We start from the raw sequence: 27,333 nt of genomic DNA on the forward strand, positions 1-27,333 counted from the left end.
AGTATCGGGAATAATCGCGCTCATGCTAAACAAATTGGTCAAAATGGTGGAATAATGCTTGTTTAATTAATCAAAAATAATATTTATCATGGTATTGTTGAAAACACATTAAGAATCTATGATTGAAATACCATAGTTATATCCCCGAATATGTTCATTTTACATATTTCTGGTCTAAATACAATTCCACTTTACCTAGTTAACGCGATAGCGCCTATATTATATAACGAGCTGGTTACTGGCTGTAAACTTACCCTGATACCTTGCGGGTTGGAATGCAATGCATTAAAGTTAGGTCACGATTCCACTGCTGGAACGAAGGCTTGTTTAAAACTTTATACTTTTGCATTGTATAATGTTCAATTTCGAAAATAATAAAAAATGGTTAGGCCGAAACGAGTATCAGGATAGGGAAAAACGATACTTTAATGAACTACTATATGCTAGTACACAGGCAGCAATATGAAAGTAATAACTCAATATGAGAACAAAGCCTTCAAGTACAAACGCTCTGGCGCTGACGATCCTCTGAATGTAAAGGGGAACACAAAACTGTATTGATGTCAATAGTTGTGTGTAAAACTGTTCTATCCATCAAGCCTTTTTATAAGAGAATTGTTAGAATTGTTTCATGCTGAACAAAACATTGTTACACGCTTTACTACAAAGACGCGGTCATGTTTCCAATGGTCTGGGGATTATGCTCAAATCAGCCGAAGTTCAAGTAAGGTGAAAAGCTGGCGTAGAAAGCTATTGAAAAGTGCACTTTTTCTTGTTTTTCCTAGAAGCATTTTTATGTGGATCTAAATTAAATCGTTTGCATCTACCATCGTCACGAGGCCTTCGATGGTGACTTGTATGTTCGGAACCAGTCAAATCTCAGCGGAGGATTTGCATCAAGTATTTTAAGATTTCTTCGTGACATGTAACCTTGTAAAATAGAATTTGTAAAAGTCGCATCTTGTAACGACAAGAAAAATGAACTTGATTCCGAGTCCAAATGCTGGACAGCCACATTCGTTTTCTGTTATAAACTTTGATAATGGTACAAATATTAAGATTTAGCAGTTCAAATATATATTTGAATATCTTTATGAAGACGCCTTTTTACAGTACGAGAAAGGTCAAAGTATCAAGTATTTTCCGGACAGTTAATTTTCCGGACAATTTGAGCTATTCGTATTAGCTAGTTTTTCGTAACTTCTTTTCGAATTATGTTGTATGTAGAGTATTTTTCTTTAAGGTCCTTGTGCTGAGAGTCCACAGGGAATCTTAATTAAAATTGTTATGTTGACAATTTCTAGACTGAGTCTGAAGCTGGTTCACATGCCTCCTTAAAGAGACCGCACAAAGCTCATAGACATCAAGTGTATGTTTGTGTGTGTAACATTATTTACCTCATCAAAAAGTCAAAGTCACTTGTACAGGGGTGTGATTTTTCCGCGGATCCGCGGATTTCCGCGGATCGGTTTGTCCCGGAGGTCACTTCTGAGGTTCGCGTAAATTTGTTTAAAAAAATGTGGGGGAGAGGGGCTACCACCGAGTCCGCGGACGTATTTCATAAGCGGTCCGAAATATCCGCGGCCTGCAAAATCTCTCCGCATTTTACACTGGTAGATTCTGCCTAAGCATTGTTAAAACGAGCGATATAATTGGCTGTCGTTTCCCAATCTTCCAATTAAAATCGTTTTTTAAATGCGCTCAGCTGATTTGTTTGCAAATGGCGCCGTTGTGAAGAGAAAATTAAGATTATTGAAATGACAAATAGCAATCGAATAAACGACGGACATCACCTAGTCTGATAGGAATAATGAAATGTGTTTGTAAAAATAAAGAATACGTTTTAGATGCAAGCAACACATATTTTGTTAAGAAATGTACCCACTGAATTTGTGTCACGGAAACCAGTGTTTGCAAATTGGAGTTCAGTCTACTCCCGAAGTAAAACAATTTAGAAGAATATCGTTCGAACATAGAAATAGACAAACATGATTTGATTTATATGTCTGTGGGTCTGTGTATAATCAAATTCATATGCATATTCTGCTTTATTATATTTGTCACGCTGTTCAGTTAACTTAAATAGCGTTGAACTGAGTGAAGATGTGAAATGTAAGATATTGAAAGGTAAACAAATTAAATATATTAATTTAACTCAGTTAATACATCATTAACACAAGAAGAACACTCAAGTGTGTTTGTTTATATTTAGTCCATTAACTGTAATTCAATACATTGAAAAACTGCTGCTATTGATCACAAATAATACTTACTTAACTGTTTACTTTGCATCCTCAGTATGTTAAATGTGAAGTTTAACAGTTTTTTTATAAAGAAATATTGTTATGAAGTTCAAGAAGCTGTTTATTTTAATGTTTTTTCAGGTTTGTCATCACGTTATGCGCGCCATTCGCGTGGTTAAAATTAGTCGACAGAATTTTCCTCCCCTCTGACTTTGCCTCAATCACACCCCTGTTGTATGGGTCATAAAACAACTTCTCCTGACCATTACCATGTCATTTATCATGCATTATTTAAATGACCACTATGATATGTCAGTGGGTCACGCCTGACACTCGTCTCTTTGCCTCAAGTGTCAAGATCAAAATTTTTAGAGGTTAAAAGAAAAATATGACCATGAAAGTTCATGTCTTCACATCTCTACATTTGAATGACCCAGCAAAATAATCTGCATGCATTTCAGATGAGATTTTACCCCGCAGTGGTCACAGGATTGTACTGGACCGACATTGCCTGTACAGTTGGGGAGGTTACAACGCTGACTTGTGGGAACGGGAGAATGATGAACACACACGGTTTCCATTGCTAAGAGAGGTGGCACTTATTTTAAATTGAGCCAATGATTTTTTTTGCCCAAAATTACAGCGGATATTCGGGTGCTTCCCAATTGCAAAGAAAGACGTTTTTTTCCCAAAAATTTGATTAAAATTTCCCAAAAAAAGACAAAATTTTCCCAATAAAGCCAATAAGATTACAATGTAATTTAGCAATTATTTCAAACGAGTGCAGATTGAGCTTACGTATTGTTCGCGAGTTTAGCCGAATACGATTTTACGTTGCTATCCACATCTCTGTCTATATTGCGGAGGATACCGATGGTAGTCGATGTATCCCAATTGTTAAAGCCTGTTTTTGCACACGTCCAAGATGGCAGCAAGCAGACGAGAAATTTGAGATGAGCGGTGAAAATGATAAATAACATTCAAATTAACAACGGATATCATATGGTTATTACGGAATAATTTATTGTGTGTGTCCATTAACGCAAAATACAACGTTTGAGATAAAAACAACAAATATTTATTAGAAATCTTCACAGTGAATGTGCATTACGGAAATCAGTGTTGGGAAATTGGAGTTAGTCTACCGGGACTCACAAAGTTAATGCATTTAAGATGAGTATCGTTCGAAAATGGAAAGAGACAAACATGATATGATTTATATGTTAGTGGATCTGTGTATAATCAGATTCATATGAAAATTCTGCTTTATTATGTTTGTCACGCTTTACAGTTTACTGAAATAGCATTGAACGGAGGATGTCAAGTGCAAGATGTTGAAAGGTAAAGAAATGAAATAAATTATTTTAACTCCATTTAATACATCATTGACATAGCAAGACCACTAAAGCGTTATTTTTTTTAAATATTTGTTAATATTTTCACCATATGATATTAAATTAAAAAAAATACTGAATTAAATTCTTACTGTTGAAGAGGTTATGATTAAATGGTATATTTAAGAATCTATATTGATTATTGCAAGTTCAATATGAATGTGGAAGGATATTAACTTAACATTTTCTTCATTGTCTTCATTGTAAGAACACATTAAATAAGCACTTTATAATATAAAAATGCTGTCAAACATTCTTTAATAATTTTAATTCTGTTCTTATTATCATATTTTTAATGTTTCCCAATTTCATGGTTTATTGCGCTATTTTTCCCAATTTCATGGTTTATCGCGCTATTTTTCCCAATCCAAATGGCAAAGGCTGTAACAAAAAACAGCAAAAAAAATCACTGTGAGCATTGCAGTGGGGAAACAGTATGTATGTGCATAAAGTGTTGTCCCAAATATGCCTGTAGACTTTTTGTTTTAAGATGGTCTCTTTTTAGTAAAAATCTAGTCAAGGAAGATAGTGTTGGCCCTGATTAGCCTGTGCAAGCTGCATAATAAATACACACATGAATTAAGCCCCGTTATCCCAGAGGGCCGCTCCATTATTGTTCCAGTGGTATTTAGTTTGAACATATTAATATGAGTTCAATAAAAAAATTAAACCCCTAGGCAAATTTAGACTCTCGAGTCGTTCCTCTGGATGAAAAAATTACCTGGTTAAGCAACCAGAATTCTTGCAGTGTTCGACACTACAGTAGACATGCAGATACCATGGCATTTTTTTATCTCAAATTTGGTTGTTATAGAGGTAGTGTTCCGCACTTAGGCCATTCTGTTTTTGTTCTTTACCGGTGAAACCGGAGGGGACTTATGGTTTTCGCTCTGTGCGTAAGTCTGTCACACTTATCTGGATCCAGCGATAACTTTAAATGTTCTTCATATTTTTTCATGAAACTTGGCAATATGGAGATTATGCATGTCATTTCATTTTGTTCCTATGTCACGAATTCTGGTTGCTATGGCAACAAATAGAAATATTGCTGAAAATGGTGGAGTTTCACTGTTAGGGGACTTATATTGCTTAGCAATAGTCTTGTTATACTTGCTATGTATATTTTTTTATGCCCCCCTACGAAGAAGAGGTGGTATATTGCTTTGCACATGTCGGTCTGTCGGTCGGTCCGTCCACCAGGTGGTTTCCGGATGATAACTCAAGAACGCTTGGGCCTAGGATCATGAAACTTCGTAGGTACATTGATCATGACTCGCAGATGACCCCTATTGATTTTGAGGTCACTAGGTCAAATGTCAAGGTTACGGTGACCCGAAATAGTAAAATGGTTTCTGGATGATAACTCAAGAACGCTTCGGCCTAGGATCATGAAACTTGATAGGTAGATTGATCATGACTCGCAGATGACCCTATTTGATTTTCAGGTAACTTGGTCAAAGGTCAAGGTCACAGTGACCCGAAATAGTAAAATGGTTTCCGGATGATAACTCAAGAACGCTTATGCCTAGGATCATGAAACTTGATAGGTAGATTGATCATGACTAGCAGTTGACCCCTATTGATTTTCAGGTCACTTTGTCAAAGGTCAAGGTCACGGTGACCTGAAAGAGTAAAATGGTTTCGGGATGATAACTCAAGAACGCTTATGCCTAGGATCATGAAACTTCGTAGGTAGATTGATAATGGCTGGAAGATGACCCCTATTGATTTTGAGGTCACTAGGTCAAAGGTCAAGGTCACGGTGACCCGAAATAGTAAAATGGTTTCCGGATGATAACTCAAGAACGCTCATGCCTAGGATCATGGAACTTCATAGGTACATTGATCATGACTCGCAGATGAGCCCTATTGATTTTCAGGTCACTAGGTCAAAGGTCAAGGTCACGGTGACCCGAAATAGTAAAATGGTTTCCGGATGATAACTGAAGAACGCTTATGCCTAGGATCATGAAACATATGCATGTGTATATGGATAAGGCCTTTCCATACGCACACAAATTTTGACCCCTGTGACCTTGACCTTGAACTTAGGGTCCGCCTTTAGGTTTCAAAATCTGCGTTAAGGTTTTGAAAAATGCTCATAACTTCTATGTCCCTTGAGATATAACCTTCATATTTGGTATGCATACGTATATGGACAAGGCCTTTCCATATGCACAAAATATTTTACCCCTGTGACCTTGACCTTGAACTTAGGGTCAGCGTTTAGGTTTCATAAACTGCGTTTAGGTTTTAAAAAATGCTCATTACTTCTATGTCCCTTGAGATATAACCTTAGTATTTGGTATGCATGTGTATACGGACAAGGCCTTTCCATTCGCACACAAATTTTGACCCCTGTGACCTTGACCTTGAAAGGTCCGCGTTTAGGTTTCGAAATCTGTGTTTAGGTTTGAAAAAAGCTCATAACTTCTATCAAGCATTTATAGGGGGCATAAGTCATCCTATGGTGACAGCTCTTGTTTGTATAAATTTAATATTTTATTATGATAAATTTCTATTGCTTTATCTGTTAAGTATTTTATTATTGTATGTGTGCACTTCAATAAACAATATCATATGAGTCAAATATGACTGAAAGTCAGCTTGTCTAATCTGTAACTTTTGTTAGTCATCATGTTATTGTTTAGATATCTTGCCGCAAATTACCACCATGAGGAGATGGCATGTCACATATAACACTTGTCTCTCTACATAAAAGGCAATTGTCAGCCTCGGTGGTCAAAGGTCAAATTTAGACATAAAACAGCTTAACAAGACCATAAATTGTCATTCATCGTGCACTTTTTTAACTTAGTTACCACACATTACTACCATTTAGGATATAGCATGTGTCATGAAACAATCATCTTCCTGCCTTAAAGATCAAGGACACACTTAAAGGTCAATGGTCAAAGCTTGTCCAGACTGTAACTTAATAATTCATCATGCAATTTCGTAGTAACCTGTCTCAAATGTCCACCATGAAAAGACAGTGTGACGCACGTCATATTCATATTTCTACCTCAAGGTTAAGCTGTTGAAACAACCACAAATGTTCACCATGGGGACTGCATGTCACATGAAACTATTGTCTTCCTGCCTCAAAGGTCAAGCTGTTGAAACAACTACAAATGTTCAACATGGGGAATGCAAGTCATATGTAACAACTGTCTACCCACCTCCAACATCAAGGTCCCACTTAAAAGTAACAAGGTAAAGCACTTAAAACATGTTGTCTTGAATGTATCTTTGTATTAAATGTTTCAGTTATTGGAGTTCAACTTCACAATAGGAAAATGGAGAAAACTGACAACCACAGGACAATGTCCAGAGGGCTTGGCCTCACACACTGGTACTGGACACTCATGGGTTTCATTTTCTTGACCATTAGTACTTCTTCAAAATAATATTTAATTGTTCATTAGTATAAAAAGTGGTTGCACTTTACTCTAAACAGGCATCAATGTTAAATTGACAGATAAAAAAGTCTCAATTTTAATTCCAGTAACTACCAGAAACCAGTTAAATACCTTTTTTATGCCCCGGGATCGAATGATCGGGGGTATATTGTTTTTGGCCTGTCTGTCTGTCTTTCATTGCCTGTCTGTCATTGTACGTGTCACAAACTTTAACCTTGGTTATAACTTTTTCAATATTGAAAATAGCATCTTGATATTGGGCATGCATGTGTATCTCATGGAGCTGCACATTTTGAGTGGTGAAAGGTCAATGACATCCTTCGAGGTCAAAGGTCAAATATATGGCTTCAAAGCGGCGCAGTAGGGGGCATTGTGTTTCACAAACACAGCTATTATTTCAAGTTAACATTCAGCAAGTATAAATTTATTATACTACTGTTGCAAAGTAAAGTGGGATATACTGGAATCACCATGGACATCAGTCCGTATGTGTGCGCGTCTGTCTGCGATGTTTCAGTTGGTTGGGTGGTCTGTTCGTTGGTCAGTCTATCTGTCTGTCTTTCCGTCAGTCAATCAGTCTTTCAATAAACAGAAACTTTTCAGAAGGATTTCTCCTATGCTTTTTACTGTACAGCATTGAAACATGCTGGCATTGCTAATTAAGGTATGAAATGTGTTTGTGCCATTTTCCTGTACTTAAAGTTCACGTGCCGCGATTTAAAAATCCCGTAAAACACCTTTATTTATCGAATTTAGTGCATATCTAAACTATTTCACACCTCACTTCATTTCAAATACGGTGCTATAAGCGAGAACGAATAGAACAAAGTCGCGATTTTTCACACATTACGATGTTCTCGCCATTTTCATTCAAACCAGGAGTGACGTCACATGCACTTAATAATGAACCGGCACTATAAAGCTTCGGACGAATTATCTCTCGAACGGATGTATTATCTCTCAAAACTTTAGTTAAAAAAATTGATGGAAAATGGAAAATAATCTTTTTCCGTTCAACCGTGCATGTATGAGTCAGAATTAAGCGACAGTTTGTCATATTTTTTATGATTCTGACTCGGACAGCGAGGTTTATTTTGTCAATGCTCAAGATAACCATCGTGTTGGGAACACGGATTAGAAATACATATAACTGTGTTTCATGCACGTGTCTGGGGGAAAAATAATTTTTTGATTGTTATTCTACAGTACAAGCTTGTTGAATATGACTTGGTTACACAAAGCACAAGTAAATAATAAACAAATAGAGCGGATACTTGCACCGGTTCTGAATGGGAAGGAATGTTAGTATTTCTAATGACATGAATTTTTATTCAAAACATTGTTTCCAGTTATAATAAAAGAGTTTAAGTGTGAACAATTATATTAATTCATTGATAAATACAACTTCCGTTAGAATCACATGATAATCAAAATAATAGCATGGTGTAGGCCCAAGTGGGCAGAGTGGGACTTTTATATGACATGGAGCTGCACCCATTGGTTAGCTAACCACTCGTCTGATAGTAATAAATTTTATGATTGTTTGTTGATATTATTGGGGTTATGCTAATCTCTTATCTAAAATCATGCTGTGTCTGCAATAATCAACTGTGACATATCCATAGATAAGTCACATGTCATCAGCCAAATAGCCATAAACTCCATGACACTCTGTATGGACTAATACACAACAATGGTAACTGGGGTCAATTTGACTGGTAGCCATGGAAATTCTTGAAACATAAGAAACTTAGAAATCAATCATTGTCTATGTATACATTGTTGTCTGAGGCTATCAAAAACTGGACATTCGAGTAAAAAATGAAAGTGATCTTCTAGATCGTTACATTGTTTACATAAACCGTTTGAGAAGTTGGAGAAGCTGAAATATTGTTCAACTTGTATTTATGATAATACGCACAAAGTAAATTTAATTTTCGGCTAATTATAGGTGTTAACCGAACAGAACAAAGAACAGAACAGGCTAATTATAGGTGTTAACCTTTGATCGGCGTATACTATGTTTTAAGGTTTTGCATCTAATTGTATGAAACAATGGCCGTGGTGTCAAATTATATAAGAGCGAACGTCCGCCCTGTCAAACTTAGCGTCAGATCGATTGTCTGTGGGAGCGATTGTTCGGATACCCATTACAGAGAATGCCAAGCTGTTATTGTTTATGAAATCAATAAATTGTACTAATAATTACAATTTGCACAAACCCTCCTCAATTTACATTTTTATCTGAATATTTCAATATAACATAATGGATGATGTTTGTAAATAATATTACTATTTTAAGTAATACCATTCCAATTCCATTTTAAAATGGCTTTTTATAATATGTGTAACAGACAGTAATTCATTTGAGTTCAATATCAGAACAAGAATGTTATGTTTGATACTTTGTTGTTATTTAGCTGTAGCTTTGTTTGTTTATTTATCAAATAAAATGTATTTGTCATTTTGTATTTCGCTGTTCCACTTATAAACCTATTTGTTCTTAATAATAAGAGCAGGGTTGTAATTAATTTTTGTAACTAAGCCGTTAATACATACATGCATTTAATATATTATTAATCTATTTCTTACGAGTAACATCATCCTTGGCAAAACCGAATAGACCCTTGTTTCCCTTTCCGCACGATTTTTGCACCCGAAAAAAAACACACACTAACAGTAGAATAACGATTGTCGTGCAAAACTGACACACAGAAAAAGCACACGTTTTATTATATTTTTTTGTCAATGTTGACATAAAGCGCGAAGTGTTCACGCTTCGATCCGTAATAACAATGGACAAGTTTCCGTGTCATGAGCGTTGAGTGCATGTGACGTCACAGCCAAAATAGGTGGCGGAAATACCCGGGAGGTTTACGGAAAACAAGATCATCGTTTTTAGTGTTTTAATATTTTTTGCTATTTCTCTTGATGATACCACTCGTTTTAGAATATACATATTTATAAAATAGCATTTTTCGTTATAAAATCGGCACTGGACCTTTAAGAAATACAAAAGTTAAGTCGTTTTATATCATCAATTATAAAAAAGTCTTCATGTGAATATAATCTACAAAACCACATTGTTCACAGATGTATATTCAGTTTGTACTATCATATACTATTTCTCTAAACCATTCTCTCAAATTATTCCCCTTTGATGAAAACTGGAATTTTGCTTAGAAGAGACTTTCTTGAAACGAAAAATATCATAACAGCAGACAGCGTCATCTCTGAGCGGACTGCACAGTCTAATCTTGGACGACACTACGCATATGCATTAAACCCCTTTTTCACAGAGCACAGCTCATATGTATTGCAGGTATCCGGAGAAGCGCCCCCCCGGAGAACTGCCCCCCGGAGAACTGCCCCCTTATTTTAAAGGTGGCGGAGAGGTGCCCCCCCATCAAATCGGTAGGGGCGGAGAACTGCCCCCCTGTCAGAATTTAGTAGGCGGATATCTGCCCCCCCATCAAATCTGTAGGGGCGGAGAACTGCCCCCCCGGTGTCATATTAGTTATTAGTTACGTAGTTAAAACAATACTTACGGGTAATTTTACGTTATCGCCGTACACATTTTATCCGGTAACAATTTAATTTCATTGCAAGTATATTACCATTTATCGAACTGAATAACACAAATTGTCTAGAGGCATATGATAATACTGTTTAATGCCCTTGGTACGCATCTGCACCACTCACTATACAATCATACATACATACATTCAGACATACATTTAAAAAATATATACATGCTTACATAAACGTTCAAAACATACATTCATACATACATACATAAATACACACATTACATGCATACATACATTCACAGTTACAATCATGCATACATACATTTAGACATACATTAAAAAATATATACATGCTTACATAAACGTTCAAAACATACATTCATACATACATACATACATACATACATATATACATTCACAGTTACAATCATACATACGTTCAAACATATATGCATTCTTACATAAACAATACACTCAAACACTACTTCAATCGCACAAGTCCGCCGACAACGTTCAAAAACTGACTCACACTCTTCTCACCACTCGCCACCTGCTCGCACAAAGTCTTCAGACGCCGCTGGTATCGCTCTGTTGACTTCTTCGCTGGGAACATTCCCATCGCATCGTCGACTTCGTCTCCTTTTTCTTCGTGTACGTGAACCCTTCATAACAAAGCTTTGCCGCGCCTCTCTGACTTCTTATGAACTCCATAATTGATGCAATGGTTATAGTGATAATCGAAAGTCTACGTTGCATTTTATACATATTACGGCAACAGTTTGCATTTTGAGCAGATCATGTCGACATGCCAATCAAACAAAATCGGTAACAGTTGCTTTAATTAGCAGCTAATTAGGCAGACAGAGAACTTGTTACCGTTAGCGATCTTTTAATCTTTTAATTGGTAGACCGGACCGACCTTAATTGTTAAGAACTTGTTAGCTTTGAATAAAGCCGCATACGGGTTTATTATATTGAACCGTCCAAATCCGTAATTGGCGAAAACAAACAAATAAATTATTGTTTTCAGCTTGCATAAGGATGGATTAAATTGCATGCTAATTTTTTGTTTTTATTACGGGGAAAATATCAAATAATTCTGCCGCGAAAACTTTTTAATAGCAAATTGTTATTTGTTTAAATATTACGGGGAAAATATCAAATAATTCTGCCGCGAAAACTTTTTATTAGCAAATTGTTATTTGTTTTTCTTTGTTCACATTGACGAAAATCACGTGATTATCAAGATGGCGACGTCCAGGCCGAGGCAGGTATTTTTGCCGTTTTATAACTTTTATTACTTGTACAACTTTATATTACTTTTGAAATTTCACTCAATTTCCATACATAATAGCAAGAAAGTTACTGGCGTTATTGTCATTATAATACTCGCTTTATATATCGCTGCGAAATTTCTTTAATTAGGGGGCACTTCTCCGGGTCATCAATTCTGACAGGGGGGCAGTTCTCCGCCCCTTATTAATCAGCAGGGGGGCAGTTCTCCGCCCTATAAAAAAAGTGAGGGGGCAGTTCTCCGCCCAGTGAAAAATCTTTGGGGGGGCAGTTCTCCGGGGGGGCACTTATCCTAGACCCTGTATTGCAACATGGTGTAGGGGACTATTCTTTGTCTAAATTGTGGCAAGCAGTAATTGTTTGATTTTTCCTCATTTATACAATCAAATCTGTTTATGCCGGTTTAATATTTTGTGAGCTGTTTTCTTGGAGCACGGATGTCTGTGTTTCAGTGATAAAAATCAATCGACACCTCCTTCACCTGGGGGGATCAGGTGTACCATTCGGCCAGTCCAACTCTAATGCACTGTTTGATCTCAACCTGGACACCCTAGAATGGAAATGTATCCTTCCAGAAGACCAAGACAATGCTCCTAGACCTAAATACGGCCAGGTAGTGTGACTTGCGCAGATTTTCCAAGTATTTTTTTTTCACGTCCGCTTTTTGAAAGCTGTATTATATATGTGTGTGGGTTTATGTGTGTGTACAATAGAATATCCCTCCAATTTCGTCTGGACTGTATTGTCATTCATAATGCAATTTGAAAACTTTTTACAATTGGTCATCATGAGGAGACAGCGTGTCACATGCAACACCCATCTCCCAAGGTCAAAGGTCAAGTTCACACTTAGAGGTCATAATACAGCTTCCTCTGTCTGCAACATTATAAAGCAATTTTCTTACCACAAATATGTACTTGGTTGAAAATGCCTGTCACATGCTTGTCCTGTGCTCATTGTGCAAAGGTCAGGGTCACACAGATCAAAGGTGAAGTACAATAAGCCCACAATGTTCGCGTCTTGCATCTGTTATTTATCAAGCTTTCTCAAAACCTTTTGCATCATTTTTTGTTTCTTTCTGAAGAGAATTATTATGACGATGATTGGTTGGGGATGAACAGAATTAAACATCTTTGAATGCTATCTGAATACCCTTTATTAAATATTCTCAAAATATTTCAATAGTAATATTTATTCAGCAAAAAATTACTTAGGGGAGAAAGAACTGTTTGTAAGTTGAATTTTGCATGACATCCAATCAGGGATGAATGGCTTGTCAGCAATACATTATAATCACTCAACTATGAGTCTGCACAGCTTATCAGGAACTATACTTTCCCTCTAAACTGGATTTCTGCTAAGAAGAGACTTTCTTTAACTCTTTCAGTGCTGGAACCGAATTTTGAGGGCCTTTGCAAACAGTTTGGATCCAGATGAGACGCCACAGAACGTGGCGTCTCATCAGGATCCAAACTGTTTGCTATTCTGATAGTATTCTTTGAAAAAAATCGAAGAAAATGCTAATTTTAGAAATTCAGCAGACAACATTTTAGCAGATGACAAATTTCCCAGCATGCAAAGGGTTAAACAAAAAAATAACCATTGAAGCGGAAAGAGTGAACTGCACAGGCTTATCTGAGACAACACTTATACGCACATGCATTAAGCCCAGTTTTCCTAGAACAGCACTCTTGAGATGACAATCTTTGTTTCAGGCAATGGTGTGTGTAGATGGTTACCTGTATGTGGTTGGGGGTACCAGTGGGTATATGTATGACATGGACGTGAATAGACTCAACTTGGCAGACCTCACCTGGGAGTCTCTCGTTCCTAAATCAGCATACGTGCCAGAAGAAAGGTTAGTCCAGTGCTTCTGATAGGCCTTACCGGTGGGGCGCAGCAACATACCGCCTCAAGGTCCCACCCTTGGCATTCATACCTCCACCATGTCCTTGTTTTGATTTAATCACAAGTAATTGTAATTATAATAGTAGTAGTAAAAGTAGTAATAATAAAGAAAGTGTCATTCGGAGTTTCATAAAATTATTCAAATTTTCCCACTGAAACTTGTTTTATAACTTATAGAAATAATTGTGTAGATAAAAAAACTTGTTATATGAAATATACACTTATATAACACATACTATATTGAAAACATGCCAATGAGATCATTTGACAGCGCCCTTTTGACATTTTAGCAACCTGCCCTTTTCAAATCCCATCTGGGTAACTGTTAGTCTTTTTGATGTTTAGATTCTGTTAAGTTTTGTAGCATCAATCAATATGAAAAGCAACAATATACAAGTTGTAGTGGTACGGGTTAAGTTAATATTCTTAACTTATGGCTCAAGGTCTTGTCTTGAAAGTTAACAGTTGCCATCTGTTCAGTAGGTGTCTAAATGTCTGCAATGTTTAACTGAAGGCAAATAGCAAATTTGCATTGTTTAATAAATATACCAACCCAAATTGCTAACCCACATCTAGATTCAATGCAAATTTCATAATTTTCCTCAGGGATTTGAGAACCAAACTTTTAACATTTACATAACAATCATTTGAGCGCATTTTTATGTCCCCCAGTCTATAGACCGTTCCAGAATTTAGTCATTACCCAATTATCTCCCCTGAATACTCTCCACGTCCGCCATTAAACTACTGCCTAACAACCGGTAACATATATAAGTTAAATTATAAGAGAGCACCGATTATTCAACTGATGAATTTCTTTCTTTTTTTTAAAAACTTTTTTGTTTATCATGCAAATTGTATGAAATAAAGTTTTTCTGCTAGAGGATTCTGCAATTCTGATAGTATTCTTTGAAAAAAAAGTGAAGAAAATGCTAATTTTAGAAATTCAGCAGACAACATTTTAGCAGACGACAAATTTCCCAGCATGCAAAGGGTTAAAACTGTAATGTGCTAAAACTCCTGGAAAGTCAAGTCTAGCATAGCAGTTGACACCTTCGATTGTATAATGGTTCGTTAATAACAATATAAGTCTAGCATAGCAGTTGACACCTTTGATTTTATAATGGTTCGTTGATAACAATATGTAAGTAATATAAGCACAATTTTAAGCATGTATGTATGCAAACTAGGAGGTATTTATAGAGATAAAGATGTTTTTTATTCTTAAGTCTAAGAATGGGTTGTTGAATATGGGACAAGGAAAAATGTGAATATGTTGAATGTCCATTAAACTTAAACTTAAAGCAAAGTGAAAATGGCTATGTGCAAACAGCATTAAACCAGAACAGCCTGCGAGTAACTCGCAGTCTGTTCAGGTTTAATGCTGTTTGCTTCTCATCAGCATCTGAAATGCAGCCTTAAAAACTTGAATCTAGCAACCAAAGTCTTGAATTAAATTTAACTTTCTAAGGGACCACATATGCGTCAAAATACGTATTTAAGTGGTAAAGGGTTAACTATCCAAACAAACAAACATGCAAACACCAATTGTTTCTATGTGTTACAGATATAGGCATGAGGTGGTCCACTTCAAAGATAAGCTGTACATGATTGGCGGGGGGACAGCGCTCACTGCCTTCCCCCTCAACGAAATAGATTCCTTCGATATTGTCAGCCACCGGTGGGAAAAAGTTCTCACAAAGCCTTATCATAGAAAATCTAGACCCAAAGGAGGTGAGTAAATCATGCAATTTTCCCTTTGCCACTTAGATACGTGTTTTCATGCAATGATAGTCCCTTAGAAAGTTATATTTTATTTAAGACCTTTCTTACAAGATTTAAGTTTTTAAGGCTTTATCTCCAAACCTCAGATTCTGATGAGCAGCAAACAGCATAAAACCTGAACAGACTGCGAGTTACTCGCAGGCTGTTCTGGTTTTATGCTGTTTGCACATTGCCATGTTCACTTTGCCTCTGAGTGGGAAAGGGTTATCTGATTAAATTACTGTACCCCTTAAAAATGATGTTGAGATGACGCATTTTGGAAGCTCTGTTGGTTGGTCAACAAGTCGGCTTGAAGAAATGTTGTAATGTTTGTAAGCAAACTACTTTCACATTTCTCAAGCGATAAAACTGAAACATCAGTTATGTCATTACCATGAAGTGTGGATGTGCAAGACACTTTGTTCACTCGAATGATTCACGCATTCTTGAGTTATGTGGCCTGGAACAAAGCTGACGAGGTGGTTTTGAGGTATAAATCATGTCTGTGACCCAGAGGCGTACTTTTTGGTATATAGCATTATCAAAGTGGGACACATTTCCATAAAAATAAAATTTGTAGTGAAAATTTTAGTACATTTAGTTAAAATTCCTGTACATCCACTCTCCAAGTCCAATTTTTCCAATCAAAATAACCATGCAACTTGGTCAAAACACTAATTCTTCTAATATCTCAGGTGAATTAAAAAATAATTCCTGTTCAATTAAAACCATGGCTTCAACGGAGTGGGGTATTTTTTCTTTTATGTTTAATCATCATGAAAGTTGCTCAACACATTTGTTATTCCCTGCCAAAGGTGTCCCTCTGTCAGTCCGTCCATCGGTCTGTCACAAAGCTTTTAAGGGTTATATCTCAGAAACTGTATTAGATATCAACATAAGATTTTTATAGGTGTATAGATATCAATGAGGAGAAGTGTCATGCACAAAAATCATAACCCTACACTTTCTTTAAAAAGAGTTATTGCCCTTTGTTTTTAGCTCACCTGAGCACAATGTGCTCATGGTGAGCTTTTGTGATCGCCTTTTGTCTGTCGCCGTCGTGCGTCGTCAACATTTTGCCTTGTGAAAACTCTAGAGGCCCGATTTATTGTCTGATCTTCATGAAACTTGGTAAGAACATTTGTCTCATTGATACCTCGACTGAGTTTTAAACTGGGTCATGCTGGGTCAAAAACTAGGTCACTATGTCAAAAAAACAACAACCTTGTGAACACTGTAGAAGTCACATTTGATGCCCAATCTTCATTTAACTTTGTCAAAATGTTTGTCTAAATGATATGTTGGTTGAGTTCAAAAATGGTTCTGGTCCGTTGAAAAACATGGCCGCCAGGGGGGCGGGGCAGTATTCCTTATATGGCTATAGAGAAACCTTGTGAACACTCTTGAAGTCACAATTTTTGCCCAATCATCATGAAACTTGGTCAAATCACTGGTTTCATTGATATCTTGGATGAGTTTGAAAATGGTCCAGATCGGTGAAAAAACATGGCCACCAGGGGGCGGGGAAGTTTTCTCTATATGTATATAGTGAAAACATGTGAACCCTCTAGAAGTCACATTTTTGGTCCAGTGTTCACGAAATTTGGTCAGAACATGTGTTTTGTGGATATGACGGTTGAGTTCGAAAATGGTTTGGATCGGTAAAAAAGCATGGCCGCTGGGGGTCATTTTCCTTATATTTATATAGTAAAGCAGCTTGTGAACACTCTAGTTTAGTATGTCAAGGGAAGTAACTGCCAAAAGGCTTTTGAAAAATAATGTTGAATTGACAGAGTTGTCTCCCTTTTTAAAATTTTTTTTTTTAAGCACAAGAAGATAAAGTGGAATTAATTATAAATGATAGTTTAACATTCTGCACCCGATTGTACAAACGCTGGTTAAAGTTACTGCTAGGTAACATTCAAACCTTGGTAAGTTTGCGGTTATTCAGGTATAGTAACCTTCAAGGTAACTCGATTGTATAAACACGATATACCGCAAAGTAACCTAACCGCGCATAGTGGAATTTAACCACCGGTAACTTTAACCAAAACATTCCCACAATGTATTTTCTAATGACGTAATTTTCGCGCGAAGTGTCACGCTTATAAACAGCGACATGTTTTTTTTTTTATCAAATTCATTTACAAATGAATTCACAATAAAATAAAGTGTAAATTTTAACTATGAGTTCATCAAAATGACCAGGGACAAATTGATAATGATGTCGGGATTTGCATCATTTCGCGGAATCCCTGGTGCTACCAAACTGCAAGAGAGTGCTTACAAAGACGTCTATTCTTCTAGTTGTTCTAGATGTAACATAAAAATTATACATGGTCGTCGTAACATATTAGACTATTCTTCTAATTTGGCTTATGTTTACAATAAACTTACCGGTACTTACTTTCTTGTACAATAAGGCAATTTACTATAGACAAATAAAACATTGTTCAAGTTTAAATATATCTTTGTATGCAGAAATCTGCAAATGCAACCGAGTTCACCAACGGCTATTATTTGTGTCGTGTTCTGAGAAAACTGGGCATAATGCATGTGCGTAAAGTCTCGTCCCAGATTAGCTTGTTAAGTTCGCACAGGCTAATCAGGGACAACACTTTACGCCAAAAATTGATTTTTGCTAAGAAGGGACTTAATTTTAACAAAAAATGTCATAAAAGCGGAAAGTGTCATCCCTGATTAGCCTGTGCGAACTGCACAGGCTAATATGGGATGACACTTTAAGCACATGCATTATGCCCATTTTTCTCAGAACACGACACATTTGATAAACTGCTCCGGTTTATATTGACAGCAGTAATGTACATAGAGTACATGACATAGCGTGTGACGAAGAAGAAAGTTTATTGAGTGCTCATTTGAATATAATGATATGATGGCATAAGGGTCTTTATTTAACTATGCTAAAATAATTATCAAAGACCCTAGATGCAAACTCATCAATTATTGAATTAAATGGATTATTTATGGATTTTAAAGGATTATTAAAGGTATAATACTAGTTCGAACGTGTTTTGTTTTTTGTTTGTACTTTTGTTGTTCCCTGTTCTCGGAGAAATGATTTTAACATGGGCGCCATTGATGCATCGGATCACACACTGCATACCCATAACAGAATATAAAAAACAAGTTCTGTGCGCCCTTAAATTCGTCGTCCGAAGTCGGAAATCGTATTGCCCTGTAAATTAAGTCAAATAAAGTGTCAGTCGCTGCAATTTGTTGTTTACTCGTCGAAATTTTGAAGGTCGTTGATGGTTAGCTTTTATTATGTCGCGCTCCGCGGCCATTTTGTGTAAGTTACCTCTCGGTTACTTGTACTTACCCACCTAGGGAAGCAGGGTATGTTTTAACTGGGTTTTAACCGATCGGTATAACTAACCAAATTTTATACAAACGCTTACCGACCAGTAACCAACATGTTACCGACTTTTAACCGCCGGTATGTGGTTAACCGCCGGTTTAACTGTTTATACAATCGGGTGCTGGAAGATAGCAAATTTTTGAATATGTTTTTTTATTGTTTGATGATTCTGTACAATATGGCATTCTTTTGTCAAACGATTAAAGCGAGACTATATGATTTTTATATGTGTTAAATTGTAATATATTGATAAATACATGTTACAATAACACAAAATAGGCAAGACATTAAAGACGAATTTCATAAAATGCAGCAAAGACAAATTAGCGCCCCGAGCCGATGATGACGAAGATATTTTGTACATATTTTCCTACAATAACCGAAGAATTCGTCTTTTTATTAGGATCGGAGTTAGTGTTTGTGTGTCGTATGAATAGACATCGCTGCAGGAATTTAAAAACAACCATTAAACTAAATTAAGATTCACATCGTAAATGCATGATATACATTCTGGCGAATTCGACTTTACAGACATTTTCGATTTCAAAATTAAATATCTGGCTTATTTCGCATTTTTCGACACATGTTCTTCTTAACGTTTATTTTAAATTATATTGAAATGTATGACCTTGTTAACACTCTTGAGGTCACATTTATTTTCCAATCATCATGAAACTTGGTCTGAAGATTTGTCCCAATGATATCTTGGATGAGTTCGAAAATGGTTTTTGTTGCTTTAAAAACATGGCCACCAGGGGCGGGGCATTTTTCCTTATATGGCTATATATGGCTTTAGTAAAACCTTGTTAACACTCTAGAGGCCACATTTAGTGTCCAATCTTCATGAAATTTGGTCAGAAGATTGGTCTCAATGATATCTTGGATAAGTTCGAAAATAATTATGTTTGCTTGAAAAACATGGCTTCCAAGGGGAGGGGCGTTTTTCATATATGGCTGTAGTAAAATCTTGTTAACACTCTAGAGGTTTATTTTTTGATCTTCATGAAACTTGGTCAGAAGATTTGTCCCAATAATATCTTGTTATCTCAGTTGAGCGACTTTGTGCCTTTCAGGCCCTCTTGTTTTAATGATGAATTTGTTCAGGGCTGTATCTCAGATACATGTACCACGCAAGATTTCAACATGAAACGTCATGGGTGCATTGATATTAATGAGGAGAAGTGCCATTCTTAAGAACCATAACAACTCACTCCATTGAATAAGAGTTATTGCCCTTTGTAGTTTTTGTATGATAAAACTTTTGAGGGCTATTTCTCAGATAAGACACAACATTTCAACATAAAACTTAATGGGTGTGTAGAAATCAATGGGAAGAAGTGCCATGCACAAGAACCATAACCCTGCACTTTCTTAACTACCGGGTAAGAGTTATTACCCTTTGTTGTTTTTATGTGATGTAACTTTTCAAAGCTTTATCTCAGCTACAAGATTTCAACATGAAACTTCATGGTTGTGTAGATGTCTTTGAGGAGAGTTGCAATTCATAAAAACAATTACCCTTTACTTAATTATTACCTATTAACAATTACCCTACACTTAATGATTGTACTGCATATCAAGGGATTTGCACCGATCCATAAAAACAGTTTGTTTTGCGGGGGATATCAATTCAACGAATTGCTTGTTTGAATTATATCTGGGCCCAGTTGGAAAATGTTTGCAGTTTGTTGTAAATATGGCTGTCAGGGGGTTGTGCAGTTATACCACAGGGCTGTAGTGAAACCTTGTGAACTCTCTAGGAGTTACATGTACAGCCTAATGGTAGTGTAGTGTAAAGTCTTATGATCATTTGTTGTAATGTTATCTCTTCTCAGAGTTAGAAAATGTGTTCTTTTTCATTAAAAGACATGGCTGCCAGAGGATGGGGCAATTGTGAATGCTCTAGAAGTCCCCTTTTTTGTCCAACTTTCTCAATCGTGCTAAGAACATTTGATCTACTAATATCTCGGCCCTGTTCAATTCCTTCAGGAGTCAGGTAATTAACCTAAAGCCTTAAGCCTTTTTGTTTTTAAATTTTATTTAATGTATTTGCTAATCACACTATCATATTTGGAAAAGTCTAAAATAATAACAATAGCAAGAAATTTATTTTACTAAAAAGTTTGTCTGCCCTGGTATCTTTGAACCTGGTTCCTTTTGTGGTAAAAGCAAAGCTCTACCTTTACATTACATAGGCATTTGATTTCATACGTCACATATTGGGATAACTATCTTGTTATGATTTTGGCCAAATGTTTGTAGTTTTATGCATATAATCCGAAAACATGTTGGAGTGATGGATATGTATGACAATGTTGCACAAAGTTTATTCCTGGTTTAAATCCTGAACAATCCGATCAAGCACCACTACGGCTACTTTTACACTCGGATGCTTGTTTGTTATTTGAATATTGTTTTCAAAGCTTCCCCTCATTATCTTTAACCAGGTTTTCCGAAGGAAATAACTGGTTATAAGTTTGGCGAATGTTTGCGGGCGGGCTGGCGGGCGGAACAAGCTTGTCCGGGCCATAACTTTGTCGTTCATTGTGAGATTTTAAAATCATTTGGCACATTTGTTTACCATCATTAGACGGTGCGTTGCGCGAAAGAATTACGTTGATATTTCCAAGGTCAAGGTCACAATTTGAGTTCAAAGGTAAAAAATGGCCATAAATGAGCTTGTCCGGGCCATAACTATGTCATTCATTGTGAGATTTTAAAATCATTTGGCACATTTGTTCACCATCATTGGACGGTGTGTCGAGCAAAAGAATTATGTCAATATCTCCAAGGTCAAGGTCGCCACAACTAAAAAGATATTTTTGATTTTGAAACAAGGGGGGTAACTATGAACAATCAGTTACAATGCACATTTTGATTTTGAGTTGTCTCTCTTTATCAGACTTTTTTTTTCAAATTGAAATCAAGGTCGCCACGAGTAAAAATAGATTAAATTTTACACAAGGGGGGTAACAATGCACATGTTGATTTGTCTCCCTTTATCAGACTTTTTGTTTCGAATTGAAAACCTGATTTTGTGACAATTTTGTCCTTTGTTTTTAATTTGTACGTGGTTTGTATTTCAATTCTGTTTCTACATTGATTTCAAGTGAATGTGTTCATTTTCAGTGTATCCATCCCCCAGGAAATGCCACAGTTGTCACCTTGTAGTTGATAGCATGAACCAAGAAAATGCAGGTTTGTTATGACTTTAGTTTCAAAATTCTAGTGAAACCACAATTCATGAATGTGTTTAACACAGCATCAAACTTATTTTCCACCATATTTCGCAACATTAACCTGTGAGTCTGAAAACATAACATGAAAATACATTACTTCCGTACTTAAATGCAGGGAATATCATATGTTTAAAAGGTTCAGTTGGTTTACCAATTACTAAGTTTTTTAAAACTACAAATTTTGGACACCTTCATTTTAGGTCAAAATAATTTGTTTTGGTTACTCTAAGTTTTTTGTTTATTTTTAGCTCACCTGAGCACAACGTGCTCATGGTGAGCTTTTGTGATCGCCTTTTGTCCGTCGTCCGTTGTCCATCGTCCGTTCTGCGACATCAACATTTGCCTTGTTGAATCTCTAGAGGCCACATTTATTGTCCAATCTTCATGAAATTTGGTCAGATGATTGGTTTCAATGATATCTTGGATGAGTTCGAAAATGGTTACGTTTGCTTGAAAAACATGGCTGCCAAGGGGCGGGGCATTTTTCCTTATATGGCTATTTATGGCTATAGCAAAATCTTGTTAACACTCTAGAGGCCACATTTATTGTCTGATCTTCATAAAACTTGGTTGGTTGAAAAACATGGCCACCGCGGGGTCGGGGCATTTTTCCTTATATGGCTATAATAAAACCTTGTTAACACTCTAAACGTCACATTTATTTTCCGATCATCATGCAACTTGGTCAGAAGATTTGTCCCACTGATATCTTGGATGAGTTCAAAAATGGTAAACTTTGCTTGAAAAACATGGCTGCCAAGGAGTGGGGCATTTTTCTTTATATGGCTATTTATGGCTATAGTAAAATCTTGTTAACACTCTAGAGGCCACATTTATTGTCTGATCTTCATAAAACTTGGTTGGTTGAAAAACATGGCCAGCGCGGGGTCGGGGCATTTTTCCTTATATGGCTATAATAAAACTTGTTAACACTCTAAACGTCACATTTATTTTCCGATCATCATGCAACTTGGTCAGAAGATTTGTCCCACTGATATCTTGGATGAGTTCAAAAATGGTAAACTTTGCTTGAAAAACATGGCTGCCAAGGAGTGGGGCATTTTTCTTTATATGGCTATATATGGCTATAGTAAAATCTTGTTAACACTCTAGAGGCCACATTTATTGTCCAATCTTCATGAAACTTAGTCAGAAGATTGGTCTCAATGATATCTTAGATGAGTTCAGAAATAATAAGGTTTGCTTGAGAAAAATGGCTTCCAAGGGGCGGGGCATTTTTCCTTATATGGCTATAGTAAAATCTTGTTAACACTCTAGAGGCCACATTTACTGGCCGATCTTCATGAAACTTGGTCAGAAGATTCATCCCGATAATATCTTGGACGAGTTCAAAAATGATGCCGGTTGGTTGAAAAACATGGCTGCCAGGGGGCGGGACTTTTTTCCTTATATGGCTATAGTAAAACCTTGTTAACACTCCGAAGGTCACATTTATTTTCCGATCTTCGTGAAACATGGTCAGAAGATTTGTCCCAATAATATCTTGTTTTCTCAGATGAGCGACTTTGGGCCTTTCAGGCCCTCTTGTTTAATTTAACAGCATTTTTGAGCGGTATAATTATCTTGGTTACCAGCACTCGATATTTCTGTACATTTATGGACATCCAAGATTTTTAGTTTATACCATCTCTTATTTATTTGCGTTAACATGGACATGTAATTTTACAACCTGAAGATGATAATGAAACCAGTAGGACCAGTTACATTATTGTTTTTCAGTTAAAAGCCATGAACAAGAAAAAATAATTTCAACTGATACTGTGGAACCATAATGAAATATGGTTGAATATTGAATATTTTCAGACATCTATTTGATTGGTGGCATGTCGGAATCCAAGATCGAGCAATATTTGTGGCGATTGAATCTTCCCAGCTTGCAATGGACCATGATTTCTCCACGCCTTCGACTACCAGTGCCAGTGTACTTCCATGCCAGTGCTATATCCAGTGTAAGTGATCTTCATAGAGAGTGTCATCCGGTGGAACTGCTGTGGTGGGTAATAGTTTCTGCCTTGTGACCTGGATTTTGCCAGCATTTTGCCATAATACTCATATTATCTGCTTGCATGAAATTTTATTTATATTAAAAAATTCGTTACAGAATGGCTCACAAAGTGTGTTTAGAGAAGAATTTAAACAATCTCACCCTCATTGTAACATTGTCTCGTAATCGCTGATGGTTACTATTGAGTAGGCATTGCTTGAACAAATCATTGTTGTCACCTACTGAAGTATTCTTTAACAAAAGCATGTAAAAACAAAGTTTAGAATTCAAAGTATGGAGGAGTCACAGGTTGATCCCTGTGGGATTTCTACATTAAGTGGATTGGTTACACTCAACATCAGTTACTATAGCCCTGTGACTAGTTAGTAAATAGTAAATATAAGTCATTGTTTAATTATTCTTATCACAATCAGCTTTCAACAAGTATGTTATCATCATGTTATTATCCCCTGCCAAAGGCGGAGAGATATAGAATTGGTGTTGTTTGACGTGTTTCAGTCAGTTTGTCTGTCACTAAGTACTTTTTGGCGGGGGCTATCAATTGAACCAATTTGCTTGCTTTAACTCTGGCCTTGATTGATAAATACATTACAGTGATGAAAACAATGCTGACATTGATCATGATGATATTGATAATGGTGATTATGATGGTGATTATGATGATGAAGTTGTTGTTGTAAAACAAGTATGATGATAAGTTGGAGTATAAGGAGAACTAGTTTTATAGGGGGAGGATCAAGATGATGTTCAACTGCAAACCATTTTCATGTTTTGATCCCTCTGTCTGGTTAAAGTGGGCTCTCATACTTCACCACATGGACACCTTTGTACTCGCATTGCCAGCATGTAATTGCATTCATAGTGTAACAGAAATGCGATCTTCTAACAACAGTCACATAATCAATTTTTTGTGATTGCTCATAAATCTACTTTGTATAGACAGGTTCTTTTTATTTCACCTTAGCTAACCTGTGATCTGAGCACAATGTGAGCTTTTGTGATCGCCTTTAGTCAGTTGTGCCCCGTCCCTCGTCTCGTCGTCAACATTTTGCTTGTTAACACTCTAGAGGCCACATTTACTTTCCAATATTCATGAAACTTGGTCAGATTATTTGTCCAAATGATATAAGTTGGAAAATGGTTTCAGTCTGTTGAAAAACATGGCCGCCAGGGGGTGGGGCATTTTTCCTTATATGGCTATAGTAAAACCGTGTCAACACTCTAGTAGTCACATTAATTGTCTAATCTTCATGAAACTTAGTCAGAACATTTGTCCAAATGATATCTTGGATGAGTTAAACAAATCTGGTCTTATGAAAAACATGGCAGCCAGGGGGTGGGACATTTTCCTTTATATGGCTATAGGTTACAATATACCAAAAGATTTCCTACACAAATTCAATGTAAAAGCAATAACTTCAACAAAAAATAAAGTCAAACTTTTGCGCATAGAGACCCCCATAACCATACCTTTTCTTAAAGAGCATTCCAAGCCGCAATGATTTAGACAATAAAAAAGGGGGGTCATGCGTTTTGCAAGAAAGAACTCGATGCGAATCAGCGGTCACTGTTTTACAGCCATCAATTTACCGGGTTCGTACCAGTGGATGAGGGTTTCCCGCCATCTGACAAAGTCTCATGTAGTCTTTAACCTTCAAGCAAATGAGTGAATTTCTGTTAAACATCAATGTTTTCCCTACCACATGCACAAAGAAACATTCTAAAATAAAGTCATGGCAAGTGCCCACACAGAAAATTGTGTCTTCTTATAAATGATGTTTTGGTTTTTAAAGAGTATAGCATTGCACTCCCAAAAGATTTAGTATATTGTAACCTATAGTAAAAACAGTGTTAACACTCCAAAAGTCACATTTTTAGTCAAATCCCCTTAAAACTTGTTCAGAAGATTTTTTGGAATGATATCTGGGCGGATTTTTGTTAAGATGAGACTTTTTTTAAACAAAAAATGTAAACAAAGAGGAAGAGTCAGCCCTGATTGGTCTGTGTAGAATGCATAGGCTTATTTGGGACCACAGTTTTAAGCACATGCATTAAGCCCTGTTTTCCTGGACAGCAACTTAAATGTAAGTGATTGTGTCCATGTTTTTCAGGAAGGTTGTCTGTGTATATTTGGTGGAGTAACCAAGATAGACTCTGAGCGGACAAACAGCCTTCAGACAGTGTGGCTGACCGTGCCGTCGCTACAGGCGATGAGTTGGCACGCGGTGTGCGCTAGACTCGACACGGCCTCCATAACGGACAATGTGCAGGGGCTCAGGGAGGCCGGGGTACCAGAACAACTGCTCGACTTCAGATGATAGTGGTGTTACTGTGGTCACCTTGTTGTTTGTTGTTATCTTGAGATTTGTGTGCTGAATTGTTGATGATAAAGGATATGAACCAGGTCTTTCAAGGCTCTCGGAAACGCTTAATCAAGCGTATTGGTACGCATAAATTTGAAAAATGTCGCCTATTTGAAACCAATTGAGAGTCACCAGGACGGGTCTTTTTGAATAACTGGGATCTTCAAGTCAATTCATTAACAAACAAAACATGTAGGGCAACCTCCTATTTAAGCTCAAGCAAACACAATCTATTTCCTCACACCTGTTTAAAATCGAATAAATCAAGTGCAGTAATGTTTCTAAATTGTTTGATAGTTTTCCCACATCCCATCTTCTAAGGAGCTAAGCCCTGATGCTTTATCTGATAGTGAGAGCAAGCTTCCAGTAATGTAGTATTGATTTATGCCATTTCAAATGGCCACTTGCTGATGTGTCACAAATGTACAATTTTAACTTCCTAGAAACTTGCCCCTCAAAGACCTTTGATGTCTGCCAAAACCATTCACAACTTGCAGTATTGTTCAGGCATAGGTTTAATTGATGTCATCTGGTAACACTGTTGTGATTGTCAAAGACTTTTGTATTTAACTGGTTTTGTTGTTGTTTCAAATGGAAATATCATTGCAGGGTAGTTATGTTTTGTTTACAAAAAAGTAAATGTATATAAGTGGGGTGTGTATGTAAACATTTGAAGCACTTTTATGCACATTTACCTTAAAAAGAGTTGTTTATTTTATTTTTTATCTACATGATTTTTTATTTAAGTAACAATAAAGAGAACATAATG

At 36.5% G+C, this 27,333-nt stretch overlaps 1 protein-coding gene across 1 annotated transcript; it reads left to right on the forward strand.

The window, feature by feature from the left end:
- Positions 1–933: 933 nt before the first annotated feature.
- On the forward strand, positions 934–27,333 carry LOC127881657 (kelch domain-containing protein 10-like). Its single transcript, XM_052429744.1, has 9 exons — positions 934–1,045; positions 2,705–2,835; positions 6,908–6,992; positions 12,335–12,495; positions 13,598–13,740; positions 15,358–15,524; positions 22,066–22,134; positions 24,000–24,145; positions 26,313–27,333. The coding sequence occupies exons 1-9, from the start codon at positions 979–981 to the stop codon at positions 26,517–26,519; spliced, it is 1,176 nt and encodes a 391-aa protein (XP_052285704.1). The 5' UTR covers positions 934–978; the 3' UTR covers positions 26,520–27,333.

Source organism: Dreissena polymorpha, chromosome 5 (genome assembly GCF_020536995.1).
Source record: "Dreissena polymorpha isolate Duluth1 chromosome 5, UMN_Dpol_1.0, whole genome shotgun sequence".
Classification (NCBI taxonomy): Eukaryota; Metazoa; Mollusca; class Bivalvia; order Myida; family Dreissenidae; genus Dreissena; species Dreissena polymorpha.

Coding starts and splice junctions, on each gene's coding strand:
- LOC127881657 (XM_052429744.1), top strand. CDS start 979: ATGAACTTGATTCCGAGTCCAAATGCTGGACAGCCACATTCGTTTTCT. Junction 1,046..2,704: donor TGTTATAAACTTTGATAATG/GTACAAATATTA, acceptor CATGCATTTCAG/ATGAGATTTTACCCCGCAGT. Junction 6,993..12,334: donor GGGCTTGGCCTCACACACTG/GTACTGGACACT, acceptor TCTGTGTTTCAG/TGATAAAAATCAATCGACAC.